This window comes from Microtus pennsylvanicus, chromosome 12 (assembly GCF_037038515.1).
Source record: "Microtus pennsylvanicus isolate mMicPen1 chromosome 12, mMicPen1.hap1, whole genome shotgun sequence".
NCBI lineage: Eukaryota > Metazoa > Chordata > Mammalia > Rodentia > Cricetidae > Microtus > Microtus pennsylvanicus.
The window spans coordinates 20,051,079-20,072,744 of record NC_134590.1 but is presented as its reverse complement, the minus strand read 5'-3'; the positions used below and the strand labels follow the sequence as shown (position 1 = coordinate 20,072,744).

At 34.6% G+C, this 21,666-nt stretch overlaps 1 protein-coding gene across 12 annotated transcripts in view; it reads right to left on the bottom strand.

Annotated features, from left to right (window-relative positions):
• The window catches only part of Epha5 (EPH receptor A5), a 278,396-nt gene that overhangs the window by 17,782 nt on the left and 238,948 nt on the right, over positions 1-21,666 (bottom strand). For all 12 annotated transcript variants that reach the window (XM_075942761.1, XM_075942754.1, XM_075942756.1 and 9 more), the window contains 4 exons: positions 21,031-21,216; positions 7,311-7,372; positions 4,055-4,264; positions 490-639 (listed from right to left, as the gene is read on the bottom strand). In XM_075942761.1, the coding sequence (XP_075798876.1) occupies positions 490-639; positions 4,055-4,264; positions 7,311-7,372; positions 21,031-21,216 (608 nt within the window). The remainder of the gene's footprint in view (positions 1-489; positions 640-4,054; positions 4,265-7,310; positions 7,373-21,030; positions 21,217-21,666) is intronic.

Below are 21,666 nucleotides of genomic sequence, written 5' to 3'. Positions count from 1 at the left end.
AAAGGCCACAGTTCTGTCCTAAGTATCATAATGTAAGCATTTGAAATTGGAAAAATTCTTCAGTGTGGTTCTTTTCCTGTTAGAATTATATAATTCTAAACATTATATTTTTTATGAGTGCAATATAATTCATCTTTCATATCCAAGATTAGATTTCAGCATTTATTTTTAGATGGCCGCTCCTTCTTCATCTTTGAGAACAATACTGACATAAACCGAGTGGAAAAGCACTGTGGTATAGCTATACCTACTTGGCAAAAGACTGAAGTTTTTTCCAACTGCAACTTATGCTACTTTACCTCATTTCATTTTTAGCATTCACATAAAGATTATTTCCATAGCAACAAATGTACCAAAAGGTAAACGAAGCATTTTACATTTTCCAAGTAACTATCTTTTTCACAATTTTAAAACACTATAAGAGCCTGGACTCAGAGAACAAAGCGTTTCATTCTCAACTTGAGGGAGAAAGAGAATCCCTGTACTTACATCCTGATTGGTCATCTCCCAGTAGGGTCTCTCCCCATAAGATACAACTTCCCACATAACGATTCCATAGCTCCAGACATCACTGGCAGAAGTGAACTTTCGAAAAGCTATTGCTTCTGGGGCAGTCCATCTGATTGGAATTTTGCCTCCCTAAAAGTAAAAACACATGTACATATATATGTATATATATATAATATATATGTGCATGCATATACATTAGCATACTTCAAGGGTATCTAGGGATACTGCGGTTTCTTTGAGAACATCTAGAAAGAGATGTAACATTTTTAAGTGAATCAGTTTGACAGCATGCAGTCTCTTTTCACATCTCCCAACCCATGAGCACTTGTAGACTAACAACTAATTGGTTGTCGGGAAGGTTTCTGCTATAAATTCTGTTTGACTCTTGGAAGGCATACAGGACCTACATCTCAATTAGAGTGCTCAGGATGGCAGAGCTGATGAGGGGAGGGAGGCACTCGGGCACATCAATAAGGTGAACTCTCAGCATTGTAAAAGTAAAGGACTCAAATACTCTGCATGACTTGTTGTTCAATGAAACCCTGGAATGTTTAACAGTTTATATGACAAGCAGGAAAATTCTACATGCTGAAAACTAAAAGGTCGCTTTTCCTCGACATTGTTTTATTTCTATAAGGCTTGATTATCCACCTCTTAGCTTAACCCTATACTTTAGTGTTTATCAGTTAGAATATTGAACCTAAGAAACACCATTGCTTAACTTAAGTACTCAAAAAATTGTGGGTACTCAAAAAGATCACATTTTACAGTTATTTTTTCATGTACTTGCTAATATATATTGAGAGACAGATTTTCTTACCAAAAGACTAATTTATACCTACCTATTGTGTAGAACGAATAGTGAAAACATTAGGATACAAGAAAAGAGACATAAACTTTTTAGGAAAACTTTTTAGACATATAAGAAAATAAGTTTTATGTCATGACTGAAATTTGAAAAGGGGATAAAATTTAGGCTAAATCTTTTTATGCACACACAAACACATGCACACATATGGTAATATTACCAGAAATATTTGGAAACTGTTTTGTTTAATAATACATATAAAACATTGCATCACACAGAGTTGTAATATGCTTGTTTTCTTTGGTATCATTTTCATTTGTATGTAGATTTATTTTTATTTTTAAGTATGTATATATATGTAGGGGGGATGCACATGAGTACAGGTGTTGGCAGATGCTCCCACATCTTCTGGAGCTAGTTACAGGTTTTTTGTTTTTTTTTTTTTAAGCTGTCTGATGTGCTATTAGGAACCTAACTGACATTCTTTATAAGAGCAGTTTGTGCTCCTAACAATGGAACCATTTCTTCAGGGCCTTGGATAAGTTTTTACTGCTTTGCTACCTGAAGCAGAATCTTGCTCTGTCATTCAGGCTGGCCTTGAGATCGGGATTTGCAGCAATCCAATAGCCTTGGTACGTACCTTGAATTTTTGGATTGGAGGTGAATTGTCTTGTTCTTCAACATGTGATTAAATTGCCTTTTCGAGACTGTAGTTCATTGATTCTGCTGAGTGTCAGCTCTAAATTGTGCTCCTGTTCATTGGAGCAATGTTCGCATCACTAACTTCTGAGGCTCACTTACCTGATAGGTCTCATTACTTGTATTTTCTACCGCTTTCACACCCCATTTCTAGAAGGGAGGCCTGAAAGTATCAGGACCCCGGGCTCTTCCACTGGTGCTGCAGCATAACACAGTAGCAAGGGCCTTGGGGTAGCTGCTCCTATTTACCTAAGACAGTCACTCATCACAGCAGCAATAGACCTTCCATAACCTCAATCTTTCTTACGCCAACTTTATTAAGTGCAATTCTAACCCGGGAAGAGTTATTAATTGAGGTTTCATTTAATGAAATAACAGCTGTAATAGTTAGATGTGGGAAAGTAGAAATATCGCATCAATTAATTCATTGGTTTAATGAGATGACCTTTGGAAGTCTTTGGTTGCTTAAACAAATTACTCTTGCTCTGCATCAGGGTATAAATCCCTCCAAATCCATGTGCCACAAGTCAAAGTTGTCAAGCTGGAACTATCTAACCATATAATATAGTAAAGAACTTTTTATTAGACTACCAATTTTATAGGAGAATTTAAGAATTAGAGGTGACAAAAGTGTTCTTCTGTATTGGAACACAATTAGCTCATTTGTACAGAGAAGGAACATAAAATAAATCCCCGTGCCTACAAATAATTCTGAAGTTGAGGATATCCAACAAAATATTTCAAACATTTATTAAAAGGTTTTCTTAATACTACAATGAAATTTATGAATTTTAACACAAAGTAAATTCAATTTAAAATTTGAAATTGTAAAGAAACTTTTTCACAAACTCCTTTTATAACCTCAGTCCCTGCTCTCCTCAGCTAATCTTATACTTTGTTATTCCAGTTATTTTATTTCAGTTATTTAGCTTTCTGTAAGCTGCATATTTATGATAGCTATTATACTGTGAGTAATAACCAGTTTTCCATAGACTTAGGCTTAATAGTTCTTATACTTTGTAAATCAAGTAGTGAGACATTTTAATCCCTCCAGAAAATAAAAACGTAAAAAAATGAAACTTGTTTTCCCACAAATTAAACTCTTGAGATGAAGAATAAAATCTTTTTAATTTATTTCACAGTAGAAAACACTATAGTAAAGATAAATTAAATTTCCCAATAATACTATCTATACAAATTTGTATGTGCATATAATCATATTCATTCTTTATATACACACCATGTAAACATATATGTTTAATATAAAATTCTGTATTTTACTATTCTTTTACTTTTAGACATTCTATAAAACACACACACACGGCATCATTTATGAATTCAGAATACTTTTTCTTGGCGTCTGTCCTAGTTAGAATTACTATTGCCATGATAAAACACCATGACCAAAGCAACTTGGAGAGGAAAGGGTTTATTTGTTTTATGCTTCATCAACAATGGTCATTATTAAAAGACATCAGGACAGGAAGTCAAACAGGGAAGAAACCTGGAGGCAGGAGCTGATGAAGAGACCATAGAGGGGTGCTGCTTACTGGATGTTTCTCATGGGTTACTCAGCCTATTTTCTCTAAAATACAAGACTACCAGCCCAGGAATGGCCCTACTTACAATGTGACAGGGCCTTCCACAAGTCTCACTAATTTAAAAAATGCCCCACAGGTTTCCCTGAAGTCCAGTTTTATGTAGGTATTTTCTTAGCTGAGGCTTCCTTCACTCCAGTGAGTGTAGCTTGTATTAAGTTGACATATATCTAGCCAATACAACATCCCTAAGAAAAATAAATTAATTACTGAGAATAGGAATGTGAATAATTTTATAATCTAAGTTTAATATTTGATTTTTCTGGTACTAAAAAATGTAGAACTGGATTTTCTATTTTCTCTCCTTTTTTTCCCCATATTTCCTCTATCTCCTCGTGACTTCATTAGAGGAACGCCCTTTTTGCTACTTCTTTTAACATCTTTAAAAATTAAATGCTTCTAGTCTAGCGTGTGAAAAATGCATTCTGTTAGATCTTACCCTTGTGGTGTAGGCTGCCTCAGGATCATCTTCCAGTACCCTAGAAAGCCCAAAGTCAGACACTTTGCACACAAGGTTACTGTTGATTAAGATGTTCCTCGCAGCAAGGTCTCTATGCACGTAGCCCATGTCAGAGAGGTACTTCATTCCTGCAGCGATGCCTCTCAGCATGCCAACAAGCTGAATCACAGTGAACTGGCCATCGTTTTTCTACAAAGACAGTGCAACTTTAGGAAAGCTGTATGATTCACAGGAGTAAAATTTGGAAAAAGCCTTCTTTCATTTTTCAAATTACTGTTAGCACCTTTCAGAATGAAAATGCAATTTCTACTCAAGGAGGAGGGAACGCATTAGAAACCACAAATTTAACTGATTGTGTTGATCAGGTCAAACCCAGCAAAGACTCTGAAAGTCCTTCAAAAATCTCATGCAGCGCACAAACACATGCACAGACATGCACACATTAAAAAGAGGCACTTTAAAAAGAGAGTTTCAGTGGATGAATAAAGATTGAGAAAGCAGTGTAATAGGATGTATAAAAGACTAAAATTCATTATATACATATTTGAAACCATCAAAGAATCAAATAAATAAATAATGTTTTAATTATCTTCTTAATATAGCTGCCTATCAAAAAATTATACAACAATGTACACTCTCCCAACATGTCTTAACATAGGTGTATAATACGGGTTTTAACATATTCCAACATGTTTTAACATAGTTGTATAGATATATACATTCAGGGCAAAGGCTCTAGTATATTTTCTATAAGGAATTGTATATAATGGGAAAATAACTACAGGAAGAAGAAATAGACATGGTGAGTGTTTCATGAAGCAATTTATTAGAGTTGTGCTATCTTGTGATAAGTATTTGATATGCAATCCTTAATTTTTAAATAGAATAAACCAAAATATTGATTAAAACTGACATAAAGAAGACCCACAAAATAATATGTCATTATATCTTTTATTTAAGAGACAAACATTTTGGGTCTCGACGTGATAATAGCTCTGATAGTATGTGTCTCTCTACTATCAATAATTACTTGAAAACTTAAATTGTGAGAACTTATGTTTTGTTCAATTGAAATTACTATTAACTAATTCATTTATTTTTAATATATTTTACTTACTTCTCCTGACTTCTATCTGACTTCGAACTCATAGAGATCTACCTACATCCACACCCAAGTGGCACCCTTAACGGTTTGTCCCAACACACTCAGGTGAGCTTAATTTACACTTTGTGTTCTTCTAGTGCTGGAGATTGCATGCCACTGATGGTTTTAAATAGATTCTTTTTTCTAGTAATAAAAGTAATAAGTTCATATGTAAATTTGAAAAAAATAGTGTGCAAGAAGGAAACCATGGACCATCCATAGTTGAATTGTGTTATTCCCTAATAATACTACTTTTAGTTACTCCTTTTCTTTTTTCTATAGGTAGTTCTTTTACTACTCAAGTGTAAACATATCTTCTTATCTCCATTCTTTGCTTAATAGTGCTAAGCACATAGCATGCATAACATTGTATGCTATATTGTACCTCATGTTACAGACTATTTAAAAAAGCATGTGTCATTTAAAATAATCCACATTGCTGCCTTGTCATGCATGGTAGCTTCTTTTTGTCATAAATCAGAGGAATCTGCTCATTGCGGCAAAGTAGAGCCCACCTTGGCTAACACTGAGTATACAATGAGGTAATTTAAAAGCTATCTAGATAAACTTATTGAAGTAAACATGAAATGGCCCGAGGCAACTCAGGAATCTCTGCAGTGTGGATGAGAGCAGGGATAATTACTGAGCACTGGATGGGAAAATATCAACAGTTCTTGGAAGTCTGTTGTTTTTGTCAAAGGCATTTAATGTAACAAAGTTAAATGAACTCATAAGGCTTAAGTAATAGCTTGAATTATTTTGAATAAAGTGATGATACAAATCCAATAGACTGGAAAACCTGTGAGTGCAGAGAAGTGAACTGGGAAGAGGCTGGTACATTGGTGCAGGTTGGGGATCAAAACAGAAACTTTACAGAGAAGTGAAATGCTGCCATGATCCATGCACAGGCCCCTTTCAAAGATGTCACCAATTTCATAACAGGACCTTTCCACACCAGAAGCAACACCCACTACATTGAATTTATATCTCCAGACGATAGGTTACTCATATATAAAAATTCATTTTAAAGAAATTATTCAGAGTAAAGCAAGTTGTCAATATTTAAAACTGGGAGGTGTGCACAGAACTCATTTAGCCCTCAAACCCAAAATGTCTGACAATATTGGCTATATTGTCTGGTTGATGACTTTTCTACTGAACCCCTTTAGAGGGCCCATGATGATTATAGACTCCAGTTTGGCATCTTAACTAATTACCTGCATGGATGTTTTAGACACATTTTTCTCTGTCCATTAGTATACACATCAAAAAATTTGTATACCTATTTCACCCCCTCAAGGACAAGGTGCATAACAAAAGAAGGGGCAAAAAGAATATATGAGTTGAAGGATGAGAAGTAGTGCCATGAAATGCTGTCCTTTTTGGACATGGGATGGGCACAGCACTAGCAAACTCACTGCAGCTGTGGCCATCTGCAAAGAATCTATACAACATGGCATCTTTCAATATTCTATCAAGGATGGGGGAGGTCTCAATAAACCCTCTGTCCTCCCTGTGGGCCATTAATACTTGTTGGAAAGGGGGGCACTGTTATCTTAAGTGCAGTGTTGTTCATGACCAGCAAGTGACTTGCCTCCTCTGACACAAATGGAAGACAGTAATCACATACACATATGAGACAGAGAATTAGGAACAGAACTTTCTGGTAAAAAGAAAATGTTCAGTAGGAGTGGAAGGTACTTTAGAGAAGGGAACGGAGTGAATATGACAAAAAATCACGTGCATGTATGAAACTCTCAGAGTATAAATAAAATTATTTCATAATTTTGAGTATTTGTATAACATTTTCTTTCTTCCTTATCTCCCTTCATTTTTTCCTTTATTTATCTCTACTTTCATTTTATTTAAAGTAAGAATTTACTTAAGTAAAATTACATAACCATTTAATTGGATTAATATAACTTTTCTGAAAAAATACCTTTCAAATATATCAGTTTATTGTGGAGTATAATGGTGCTAACTTATTTTGAATCCATTTAAAACTTTACCATTAAGGTTGTTCAATTTTAACCTCATTCCATGAGCAAAATCCATGTGGCCATAGACAGCTAAAGTCAAGCCACGTCTTACCTTTAAAAACGTGTCCAAGGAGCCGTTCTCCATATACTCTGTCACTATCATCACAGGTTTGCCTGGAAAGAAACAGAGTGCTGTCAAGGGTAGTCAGAGAGTGCCACATTTTTCATTAATGAATTTAATAATTTATTTACTTTCATTAGCTAAGTTTTGATCAGGTTTGTCCCACATCTTCAACAGCCTCGGATACTCCCACCTCCTGCCACCCACAGCTTTGTGTTCTTTCTCTTTCTTTCAAACAACTACCACCCAGAAAATTCTTATTTAGAAGATCTAAAGCAGACATTCTTGCAGTCTCACTGCGGATATGTGTCAAGCTGTGATAGAGTTCCTGAGCACAAATATATTTATCTCAGCAGTAAGTAAGTTACTTTGTTTATTTGTTCATTTATTTATGTATTTATTTGGCTTTTCAAGATAGGGTTTCTCTGTAGTTTTGTTTTGGAGCCTGTCCTGGAATTAGCTCTTGATGACCAGGCTGGCCTTAAACTCACAGAGATCTGCCTGCTTCTGCCTCCCGAGTGCTGTATCTTATTTATTAATATAAAACTATTGTGTGCTGTATTAGAATACATGTAGATATATTCATATAAATGCACACATATGTACATGTATGTGTATGTGCGTGTGTGGAAGAGCACATAGATTCATGTGCATGTCTTAGAAGAATATTCATGTATGATCACTACCTCTCTTTTATTCACCTGAGACAGGGCTCTCCTAGTTTGGTTACTGTTGCTATGATAAACAACCAAAACCAACTTGGGAGAAAAAAGAGTTTATTTGGTTTTATACATCCTATTGCCGTTCATTTGGTTTTATACATCCTAATACATGCCAATTTGCTGTACAATGAAAAGTATGTTGGGTAAAATTAAGCATTGTTTTAAACTATTTTGAGTTAAGAAAAAGAACTCTAACAATAAAATGACTAGCTTTTATATCAATTATTTATATTTTATATATATTATGTTAATCACAGAAGTGAGTTTCATACAACTATTAAGAGCATTGTCATTAACTTAATGATATTCTCAAGATGAGTTTTTTAGTTAGGAATTGATGAGCTCAGGACACTGAATTAGAGCTCACATATTTAAATACAAAACGCTATATAAAAGTGCAAACTTAGCTATAGAAAAATCTGACAAACACATATGAAAAAATAATATAGACAGAAAAGTACTTTTTCCTTTAAGATCATTTAAAACTATTATTTAGAATCATAAGACAGTAAAGTTTAATTTCTCACTCAGATGATTATGCTCTCATGAAGTACATTAGTAGCAATATTTTTTAAATGGAGTGTTATAGAGTATTACAAAGGCAGGAGACTATTCTTCATCCTCTTTAAAGTTTAATATACTTTTTTATTAAAACTTGATTTGACATTCTTGCAGAACGTATAATGAGAAGTGACTAACATTCAAGAGCAGGTTCATGATATGCCCAAGAAACTTGTTAAAAATAACTTATCAAGTTCAGATATGGACAAAGCCTTGTTTCTATGTTTAAATTAAGATTACGACAAAAAAAAGGACTATTGCTTTACAATTAGATGTCCAAGTCATAACAGTCAGTACTAAAGAAACAACAACTGATCCTGGCCATGATATGGGAAAGGAGAAAACTTTGCATCCAGCTGGTAGAAATGAAAATTTATTAAACCATTGTGGAAATCAGAATGGTATTTTCTCAGGAAAATAATAATTGAACAGCTGAACGACCCAGTTCTACTACCTGATTTGAAGACACCTAAGTCACACTAAAGAAACACTTTCACATGTGCTCATTGCTGTATCATTCATAATGACTAGGAAAGAGAGTCAGTCTAGATGTCTATCAAGAGATTGGTACATAAAGATTATAGGGTATCCCCTACAAAATTTCCTTCAGCTATAGACAAAAATGTAATTGTGACATTTGCAGAAAAAAAATGGGCAGAACGATAAATCATTGTTAAATGAAACAAAATAAGCAAGACTCACAAATAGAAATTTGTATGATTTCTCTCATACATGAAATTTAGACTTAAAATTGTGTGGTGTGGTGTGATGTGATGTGTGTGTGTGTGTGTGTAGTCTCAGGTCAAGAAGCAGAAAGAGAACATGAAATGGGAAGAATAGAAAGGGGACTAGAAGCATGGCTCACAGGAAGTGAGGGAGCAGAAAGGTGAGAAGAAGAAATGGCAGTATCTGTAACATGAGAAGAGAGACTGCTGGAGGAAATGGAAAGTCAGCATGGGGCAGTGGGTGACAGAGTTGGGGAAAATTACAGTAATTTTTAAAGTCAGGGGGTGGTGGCACATGTCTTTAATACAAACAGTTGGAAGACAGAGGCAAATGAATCTTTTTGAGTTCGAGGCCAGCCTGGTCTACAAGAGCTAGTTCCAGAATAGACTTCAAAGCTAAAGAGAAACCCTGTCTCAATAATAATAATAATAATAGCTAAAAAACATAACCCTACATTTTCAGTGGTTATGTCAGTATAACATGGAGACTATTTCATAAATATTTGTGGTTTGTTTAGGCCAGAAATATCTCAGGGCCTGTACCTCGAGGCCTGTAGGACAGAGATAAGCCTGGCTCAAGTTTGAAGGATAGTCCTAAAGCTACCGAGGAGGGATGAGACAACAAAATCTAGGTAGATGTCCCTCAGCCAGAGGGAGGGCTTAGCTGTCTCTCATTGGCTAGAGGTACCCCCACATCACACGATGTCACTTAACATATATAAGCTGACACTCACAGTAATAAACTGAGTTCCTGCTTGACTTGACTCCCTATTGCATATGATTGTCCTGCATCATGGGGCTGTGGAATGGGCATATAGAGCACTCACTTTTTCCTGGGGAATTAGGCTAAGGAGGTCTGGCAATAGTTTGTGTTCATAAATAGAGAAATTTTTCTAATTTGAAGTTTATTTAATGATATGGAGGGTCTTTATTTTAATGGAAATCAAACAAATTTCAAAACTGGAAAAAATATTGCTTGCTCTTTAAGTCTTAAGTCTTATGCTGATATCACATTGTCCAATTTCAATGTTTATTTTTATGAATCCCTTTTCTTTCAAGAATCCATAATCTGTATGACCCTCAGGGTCAGATTGAGAAACAGCCTAGTTACTAATATTAAAGTTGTTTTCAGACTTTATAAAAGTGAAGTATTTTGCTACATAAATGTATACCTTATAATTATCTGCTTTTAGAAATCAATGCTACCAGGAATGAAACTTTCTCACGAAGAGGGAATATGTGTGTATATCTAATATTAGCTTATTAACACACAGCATACAAGTATTTCTATAAGTTATATCTAAACTAGAGATAAAAGTTTAGTTGCTGAAGGTAATTGCTGATAAAACAAAGTGGCCCAATTTTCTGGAATCAACTCAAAGTTTCTCTGAATCAGCCTTAGTTCTAGTCTTTGTTTTAATCCACCTAATCCATCCCTTCCTTACAGAAATCCATGCAGAGGGCTGTGATTATGACAAATTGTTACAAGAGCTGAATTAGTACAGATTTCTATGGAACACAGACTCTGATTCCCCTCATAGTCAAGTATTAGTTCATAATTACAAATAGACATTATAATGATCAAAGGAAAACACTGATCTACACCTGTGCTTATATTTGTGGAGCTTTTCTCTTTATCTACTCAAAACAGATTCAAGTTTTTCTCTCCTTATAATTTATTCTTTCTGTCTACCATGTGTATTTTAGACTGACTACTAATGGCTACATATTAGTAGTAGAAGATAATAGATGCAATCATTCCTTAGCATCCACTGAGAATTTTTTCAAGACTCCATATACCCAAATCTGCAGTAAGTTAAATTCATTATATAAAACTATATGATATTTACAAATCGCCTATATACATCCTGAATAATTTAATGTTTTCTTGATTGCTTACCATATATAATATATTAGAAACATTATGGAGATAGTTTTATTTTTTAAGGTCTGATAGTAAGGGAAATGAGTATACTTGTTTAGTAAACAATCAATTCTCCCAAAATCCCCCTTCCGTTCCCAAGCAATTTTAGTTACTGAAGGTTGAATGCTTGGATGTAAAACCTACAGGAAGCTAACCATATTTACAAATGTTAAGCCAAGGTCTAGAGGGTAGGAATGGGACAGACAGACATTTTACAAAAAGTATTTCATTTTGTGCAAATTTGTATCTTAAATTTTATTCTCAGTTCACAAAACTTAGAAGATATAATTTCCATTGTAAAAAGAACTCTCTAAACAGAAAAGTGACTAACAATGAAAAATACACATTTAGCAAAAGAAGGTGAATCTTTTCGAAGCAGACAGGTGTCTTGTCTATGAGATTTTCCAAACACTATTATCAAATTGTAAAAGTCAGATTAATTATGTGTGATAGTGTAAGTTGGAATGTCAAAAACAAAATGTAATTGGAGAAGTATGATCAGGACCTAAAATGCATTTCTGATGAAAAAGCTATTAAAATGGATGTTTGCAAACAACTACAAGATTCTTTTGTTTATAAGAATAAGACACTTCAAGATCCATGCGATTATTTTTTATGCTTGAGTCATTTTAATGCTAATTACATTTAGTTTGGCTTATGTTTTTTCTCAGTTACAGCTATCCAGCAAAAATGACATGGTAATAATTACAGGGGCTTACTCTAACCATTGTAAATTCAATAAAAGTGTATAAATCATTTTTCATTATCCAGCTGGCAGGACAGAAAAAGTGTAGATCTGCCAATAATTTTGAAAGCATATTATCAAAAATCCATATAAAAATAGCTCATAAAGCATGTCAAGACAGGACTTTAATCACAGAGGACACTCTACGCAGCTTTGTGTTATTTCCTGAGGACCTACGCCAGGTAATCTACGAAAGTGCGGCACAGTATTTGTGGAATCTGCTTTCTATTGATGCTCATAAACTAGTTATTATATCTTGACTTATTAAATGTCGATCTATGCAAGAAACTATGTTATTAATTGTTCCTAAAGTTCTATAGTCATGATATGAGAGTTGGTTCTTCTCAGTGCAAGTAAGGCTCAGAAAGATTCTTACTAAGTTTGACAAGAGAAAGTCATTTAGTAAGGAACAATGGAGAGATGAGAAGGGTTTTGTTTCCTTTTAAACTATGATTTCATAATTCCAAAATATGTATTGCCAGCCCGCATTTCATTTTATACCCTAATGTATGTTCAAATTTTCACATGCTCATGTGAACGTGATACAAGCCATTTAATTATTGACTCTCTTATAGAATTCAGCTTCTCTCATTGTTCTCCTATTACGTTTTTTCTGTGTCTACTTTTGTTTGTTCGTCTGTCTGCCTCCCTGCCCCTATACACTTCAGGCAATATATTGTGATATAAGCTGCAATTTCACATGTAAGAAGTATCTATAATTCTTTAGCTTAAGAAGCACAAATATAAGAGTTGTAATTGAGTTTGCTTTGATGAAGGGCTAGGAAAGGAAGGAAGTGTATTTGCTACTCAATCAGTGTAAGTTTTCATTTATGCAAAAATTATTTCTGGAAGTTAAATACATCCTCTATACTTATTGTGCTAGTTATAATGTATTACAGCTTTTAAGTCTTTTATTTGAGAATTGATCTTATAATAATACTTATAAAACAAAATTAATTCTTTCCTTTACAGTGTTGATTTTGATGTTTAATTTTGTTTCCCTCTTTTTTGACAATAGAATTGGGTCCCATACTTTAGTCTAGCTTTACTAGAATTTGGTACCTAGCAGAGTGGCCGTAAATTTATGATTGCACTTGTCTCAGTTTTCTGAATCCTGGAATTCCAGGTGAAAATCAACAGGTCCGGATTCTGTGGTGTCTGTGTTTGAGCAAAAATCTACTACACATCTTAAAGAAAGGCAGAATACTGTTTTTCTCATCTTGCAATCTTATTTCCCATATGCCAGTGTCATTTGAAGTAAACTCTGGGAAATGTGACTGTAGCTCTTACTTCTCACAGTGTGGACCGTGATAAGTAGCCAAGGCACAGCCTGTACTCTTGTTAGAAATGGAAAATATGTGTCCTCAGTGAAGGCAATAAAAAAAGATCCTGCAGTTGGACAGTAACCAGGAGGCAACCTCAGTTCTGAGAAACATCAAACAAGGCAACATCACAAATGCTGCATTTAAATCTGGACTCACGTTACTTGTGTTTATACACTCTGCTTTTATGAAGCCATTACTTCATCAATAAACACATGACACCACTTCAGGCTACCAGGGAGTCTTTCATTAGAAGCATCATAATTCAACAGAAAACAAAGGTCAGAGAGGCTTTTTTAGAAACACTTTATGAGTGCTACAGGAGTAAATATAAGCCTCTGTCTATGGTTGTATATCTGTAGTTTCATTTTATTGTTCCACAGTATTTGGGTTGTATTCCATTCTTTATACTGACACTTTATAGTTTGAAAGTGATTTTAGTTTGACCTTAAGGTTAAACCAAGGATAACACATGTAGAACCACTGAAGTATTAATGATCAATGCCAATAAAAAAGTAAGATCATTTGACTATAATGAAAAGAGATAATACTGTAAAGTCTTGTAATTTTAATTGGGGCAAATATTAAATAAACAAAAGCTAGTGTGCTTCATCTGAGGTGAAATGGTAATATTAATATAGATGTAAATTGAAAGCTTCCTAACAAATCACATTTAAGTATTTAATTAACATAATTATTTCCAAAATGGTCATTCTCAAGTCAAAAAAATGACTTATTTATCTTGATGTTTGTGAAGTTGGGTATCAGTAAATTATAGAGTGAAATTAGTTCTAATTATAAACATTACTTTTACTAGGGTACAGAATCTAAATGATCAAATCTAGCAACACTGTTTAATAATAAATTTTTGTGAAACATAATTTCCAACAATAATTTATACCTTAGTTGTTATCTATTGCTACAAATTATTTTTTTCTACATGGGTGGAACTTACATTCCTTAAGAAATAATATCTATTAGTATTTTTAATCATTATCCTGTATGTAATTTCTCAATGACTGCAGGTATCCTAGTAAAAAAAAAAAAAAAAGGAAAAACAAACACCAAGCCAACTATATGGTAGGCCTGGCTGGCCAGTGAGTGCAGGGTATCTATCAGTCTGTTCCCCAACAGTGCCTGGGCTTTTTACGTGGGCACTGGGAACTGAATTTATATTCTCATGCTGGGTGGCAAGGCATGTATCTTACAAACTGACCTATCTCTCAGGTCCCAGATTAAAAAAAAATCCACAATGTGAAATATACTAATTTGATTAGTTGTATATTTTTTACTTAAATTGAATTTATTCATTTGTCCAAAGACTGAATAATGGCGTGATTTGTTAAGTAACAAATTTTATTTTTTTGTAGACCGAATAAAATATATAGTTTGCAGACTTCTATATTACAGGAAGCTAAAGTACAACATGCTTTCAGTTTTGAGGCTTTGTGCCCAAGCAAAGGCCATCTCAATGGCTACATTCCCTTGTCAATATTTCAGTTCTTCACTCTTTGGGTATAAAAATAGTGAAGTGAATTTTGAATGATATTTATCACCTTTATTCTTATCAGTCCCTAATTACAAACTGGCTGTATAGCTTAAATCCTCATTTTATCCTTTATAACAAATATATAGAGAGAGCCAAACTTAAGCTGAAACACTTTCAAAGCAAGCTTTACTACTTGTACATTAATGGTTTAGCTGTCACATAATTCCCTACATGTATTTAATATGTGATAGATACAAGTGGCTAAGAGTGTGTCACTTTCAGGTAGCTCACTGTGTGGTAAAGGAGAAAAACCAGGTGCAAATATAAATGCACCGCGATGCACACTGAGACAAAGTGCCAAGAAATGCTGCTGCCTTGAATAGCACTGCCACTGGCTGAGAAATATTCTTTCGATAAACGTGTGAAAACTCTGTAAGGTTGGGCTCTGATTGGGACCATGCACATGAGGAAAGTAAGAGCCTCTTTCATTCGCAGTTTGCCCTCTTAAGCTGGCATTCTAATCCGGATCTGCAGGTTCCCTGCACTCAACCATTCTGCAGCGTGGAGGGTCAAGCTCTTGTCATGCAGACATTCAGGTTTGAAGGAAGAGTGAAGATAAATGACTATGGTTCCGAAGGCACAAGAAAGCAGAGTAGCTCATTCTGAGACTGAATAAAGTAACATGAAGGAGCAAAATAATTACATGGAATTTCTGCAGAGAAAGCAAGGGAGCAGAGAAATGCAGCAGGATTTCATCAAGTTTGGAACGCATTGTAATTAAGTACTTTGCTTGTTGATACGGAAACATCACAGGAAAGCACTATTTGGTAAAGTCTAAGGGCAAAAGAGTATACTGTGAAACTTCCAAAGATGGAAAAAAATAGCTTGAAGGTTGTTGGAATCATACTAATTAAAATATAAACAAAAAGGAATAATCAAAGATCCTACTGCTGAAGATACCACAGTGTTCAAACATGGGACTTGAAGGAATCATTTTGGATTTGATTTGGAAATCTCTTCCCTTGGGATTATCTCTAACCATATTTTATAGGAGTTATGCAAGATGCCAAAAGAAAGAACACTAAAAGTCCTATCCTGCTCTAATGTCTACAGTTGGCAGCAATGGCCAGCATGGCAAGCTATCTCAAAATATAAAATAGTGGCATTTTTTTCTAAGGAGTAATCAACAGCCATACAATTGGGGTTAACACCCACTCATAAGGAATAAATCATGCTGGAAATGTAAATTTAGCCAGATACCCTTGTGAGGCCATAGACCCCTGAGGAGAAACTACTATCACCACTTTCTTTTTGGTTGATCTTATTTTTTGTTTCGTTCTTTGTTTGTTTGTTTGGTTTGGTTTTCAAGACAAGGTTTCTTTATAGCTATGAGGCCTGCTTTGGTACTAGCTCTTGTAGACCAGGCTGGTCTTGAACTCAGAGAGGTCCTCCTGCCTCTGCTTGCCGCATGCCTGGGCTAAAGAAGTGTGCCACAACCTCCTGGATATCACCACTTTCTTAAAACACTGTAATTTCTAATTATATTCTAAACATTTATCCTTATATCTCTTATATCTAAGTGTAACTGTTATCTTTCATCAAAGAAGCTTCCTTTTACAGCAAAGATATTGGTAAAGAATTTGGAATATATTTAAATGTAGAGGTCAACAGAGCTGATTGTGGCAACCCAGACTCAAATCATACATTCACAACACAATCCTTACACTTAAGGCTCAGGGAACAGCATGGAAGAGAGTGAACGACCTCTTTTTTAGAGTAATAGGACCCTAGACATATGCAGTGAGATTGGTTCTTCCAAGGAAGGAAGAAAAGGATAAATAAATAGGACATAAAGTGTAGGGAGAAGTGGGAAGAGTGGGTAGTGCAAGCAATCAAGACACATTATAGGAAAAATCTCAAAGAATCATTAAAAACATTATATTATTTATAAAGAATGTTCTTCTAAGGAAAAAAAATCTGACATTTGAGAAATAGCAATAAATGTTTATATTCCATCAAAATTTCAGGATACAATAGTGATCAATTGTCAGTTAATCTGAATATGTGTAAGGGAAGTGAGACTACTGCTTTAAGGTTATTCCAATATTTGGATAAATTTGTCAATTTCATAATAGAAGTAAATTTAATTTTACATTATTCTAGTTAACAAATAAAACTTAAAAAAACCCATTGCTCAATAGAAATGTCTATTCCTTTCTCTAGGCTTTATTCACTGGTAAGAAAAGATATTTTGCATGTGATATGTTCGTGAGAATGAACAAACACACATGTAGCTCTGTTCATGGAGGTCACAGGCCAATCTCAGATGGAATATCTTGAACTGAGAAACAGAACCAGTTTTTTGTTTTTTTTAAAGAAAGGTCCTCTCACTAAACTAACTGGTCATTGAGTCCTAGAGATCTACTTGTTTCTACATATGCAGCATTGGAATTACTAACTGGCATCATTATACTAGAACATTCACATAATGGTTAGAACCTGAACTCATCCCCTCATCCTTGCCTGGAGAGAAATTTTTTGACTAAGTCATTTTCTCAGCCCATGGAAATAAAGTTAACTAAGCAAGTAGGGTGAAGAGATAACTCAGTAATTAAAGTATAAATTGCTTCTCATGTTATAGTGTAGTGATAACTAGGACTTGGATTTGACTTTCAAAATAAATGTTAAAAAACAAGCATTGAGGTTTGCATTTGTAACTGCAGGAATGCAGAGGAGAGCTTAGAAGGATCCCAGGAGCTCACTGAATATCCTGCCTAGCATAGATGGCCTTCACCTTCATGAATGCACAGTCCTCTCTCATTAATATACACACACTTGAAAGAGCTAAGTGTTGTAACAGAAGAAAAGAAAAACATAACTTCTGTCTTCATTTCATTTTTTTCTGGGAACCATTTAAATAGTAAAAGTTGTCTATATCTATCTATCTATATATGATTATACACACACACACACATATATATACAACAAAATGTCTTATGTTGGAGTTTCTAAAGTCATGTGACTTCTCTACCATATATATATATGCATATGAATATGTATGTGTATTATATATAAGTACACACATATGTGTTTTATATTAATACATAGGTATATGTGTATATATGTATACACACACATATATACAGTTTCATAAATAATTATAGACTGAATCTAAATGGGCCCTCAATCTTTTGTCACCTGCAGTAACAGAATAAAGAGAGGCATCCATAGGGGTGCTACTCCAGACTCTCCACTTCAGCTTCAATCAGAAAAATCGTAAGAGTTAGTTGCACTTATGTCTCATTATCTGTGTGCTGCAGGTTGAGAATAATTGCTGAATAAATTAGCATCAGATCAGAGAGCATGAAATTAAGGACACAAATAAAGTGAGTCGCAACATGGTAAATTGAAAACAAGTTGAAGGCTTCCGAAGTTGAACATCAAGGGCTGCATTTAGAGAAGGGAAATACACTTTCAACACACAGATCACAAAGTTGAAACCAAAGACATATTTTCAGCTTTTACATTTGCTTTCCTTATATATAGCCTTCCTTCGTGTAGCAACATCAAGCAGAATATTTCATTAAGAGAATGAAAATTGAAAACTATCCTCTCCACTGCAATGCCATTTTTTTCAGAGTAGAGCTAACATAATCTGCATATGATCATGTGTTTACTTTGGCATTAGCACCTAATAATAAGGGTTCCAAGCACATAAAAGTATATGAGAAATTCGCCTGTGTTATTATAGGAAGTTGTCTCAGTTAAGTTCCTCAGTACACAGTTGCATAAAGATGATCTATAATAAATCAAGGTTATGCAAATATAAATGAATATATCTTAAAAAATTGGGACATTGCTTACTACTCTGAAACACATTTAATACATTAAAATATGTGCCTACTCACTAGTACAAATTTTGATGACACACTTACTCAACGACATTCATAAAATAACATCATAACTTAATCTCTAGAACTGTCCTTTAATGTAGATAGCATTCCCATTTCTTTTTGTCAGTAAGGCTCAAAGTATTTATATAAAGTAGCTGTGCATTGGCATAGATTCAGATAAAATAGGTTTACTTAAATACTCAGTGCATGAACTGTCCTTTCCTAGAACAACTCACTGTTTGCCTAGGGAACTGAAAACTGTGTGCCAATATGAGAAAGTTAACTAGAATATTTCAATAAGAGTTTTGGACCAAATAAGAGAACATTCTAGATTGTTGCAAACATCTTCAGAGCACTGGAAAGGCCAGGAGATGACTCTGAGGCAACTTTAGGAGTTATTGTGGGATATAATTTGTGTAATTTGACTAGGATTTTGAAGGAATTGTAAAGGCAATAAATGTGAGGTGTATATTTCAGAAGCTCTATAGTCAGAGAAAAATATAAAGTATATATCCTCCTGTTCATATAAATTATGAAAGAATTTTCATAGTTATGCTTTGACTGACATTTTTCTCTGTGACAGGAAAACTTGGGTCTCCAAGAAGCCACACATGAGCTCTGCTACAATGCTGTTGGGAGTAGTAAGACTCCAGATCCTGAATTTCTTGTAATCCCCTGATCTGAGTGCCTACAGCTGCTCTGAGCACGAGACTTTCCGGAGTTCCTGATGGGAGGTGAGTGGTTTCTGGTGGGTTTGGCTGGGGCGTGGCTATCTCTATATAATCTGCCCCTGAACACAATAAAGGGGGCATTCTTGAGGAATTCAAGGATGACCCGTCTCCTCTCTCTCTCTCTCTCTCTCTCTCTCTCTCTCTCTCTCTCTCTCTCTCTCTCTCTCTCTCTCTCTCTCTCTCTCTCTGTGTGTGTGTGTGTGTGTGTGTGTATTTTAACCTCCAGCTCCCTTACCCGAAGCTCGGTAACTGGGTGCCAATGCACAGAGCGCAGACACGGGGGCAGGGTGGTCGGCACAATGCCACCTGTACACTGATAGGGCAAGGCCAGCTGAACAGGGTCATGAGAATCCTACAGAAAGCTGAAGGTTGGGAGTTTTTAAAGCTTTCTGTAACTACAGTGTGGGATACATAGCTTTAGATAATCTCTAAAAATCCCATTTAATATTTTTGGAATTATTAAATGGGAGTTACTGGAGCAGTGAGGATTTTTGAAAATTTATCTTGCTGCTCATTGGCCATATGTCCATTCCCATTAAGAAATTTAAATGGTTTTTATATTTTAAATGTTATCATCTTTATCACACAGATGGATGAAGGTACCTCAGAATGTATCTGTGAAGATACTATGAATTAAATCAGATAAAACTCAAAATGGGTATTGTCCAAGTTAATGCTCAACGAGTACATATCCACTTTACTAATATCACTGTGTTTATTTGATTATTAGTTCAATTGTTTTATATATATTTATATACTTTCTGAGTGTGTGTGTGTGTGTGTGTGTGAGAGAGAGAGAGAGAGCATGTGTGCATGCATGTGAATGCCATGTCAAATAAAGGTAACTGAGTGGGTTATGCTGAGCAATAAATGCAAGCTAAGTGACTTAGGACAAAACAGCTTGTAGGAAAATCATTTCTGGACCAGTAGAGGACCAGTTAAATTCTTTATTGAGTAACTGATGATTTAGTAAAGTATTTGACATCCTTCATGAAAAGGCATAGTACAAAAATACATTCATAAAATGTTAACAATATTTAAATGGCATGCAAAATCTTGGTGTTTCTGAATAAAAGGTGAATTTCCTATAACTAAGAACTAATTAATCCTTATGGATTTTTTTGAGGCTGTTGATGAGAACAGTTAATTACTAGTAGCACAAAACTTAACAAATTAAAAAAAATACATAATCAAGACCTGAAAGATGACTTGTTGCTAAAGGCTAGGCTCACAACTAAAACAAAAATTACATAAATATCCAGAAGTAAATAATTTTATCTAATTTTTTGTTGTTTTACTGGTTACAGTTTTGGTTTGTTCTCTGGCAGTGAATTCATGGTAAATGAATACACAACTTATAAAATAAAACTTGGGCTTACTACAGATCATCTTAAATAAAAATCTAAAGTTTAAGGAAATTTTTACCATTTGAGAAATTAATATTTTAGTTTGTTCAGTTCTTTTAGTGTAGAGACAATGACAATTTAAACAGATACTCATTATGTGTATCACACACATGCACACACCCATGCACACCCATGCACACACAGGCACACACAGGCACAAACACACACACACTGTGTCTCTGTATGTACTCACTTTTGGTCACAACACCTTCTAGATGGATGATGTTCGGATGATCAAACTGTCCCATGATACTTGCTTCACCCAGGAAATCTCTGCGCTGCTTCTCGGTATATCCTACTTTAAGAGTTTTGATAGCCACAGGTAATTCTCTTTTTCCTGGTAGTTTCAAACGTCCGCTACAAACTTCACCAAATTCACCTTGTGATAAAGATTTAAAAAAAAAATACTGTATAAACTCATTTAGAATTTTTATTATAATAAAATTCTGAAATCTTGAAGCATTAAGGTTCAGATGGAAGAAAATAAACTAAGGGTGAGACCAAACATCCACAGTAGTATTAACAAAAGTAAATGTTATATTGGGAAATATCCTCTGCAGATGACCAAAAAACACTTTAGGCCTTACTAACTTCATCATTTAACCCGTACAATCCAAATAGCAACATTAGGAAGAATTTTTTTTAAAAAAAATACTGACTTTAATTCATTTTGTTTTACTTCTCTCATAGTCTATCAATACCTACTACTGATGAGAAAAAAATAAAAGGGAAAAGGGCAGAGATCAGCTGGGTTATGTAAAGACCTGTACAAGTTGAATTAAACAAAGCAAATACTTTCCAGTATTACAGCTGCGCTGTACATATACAC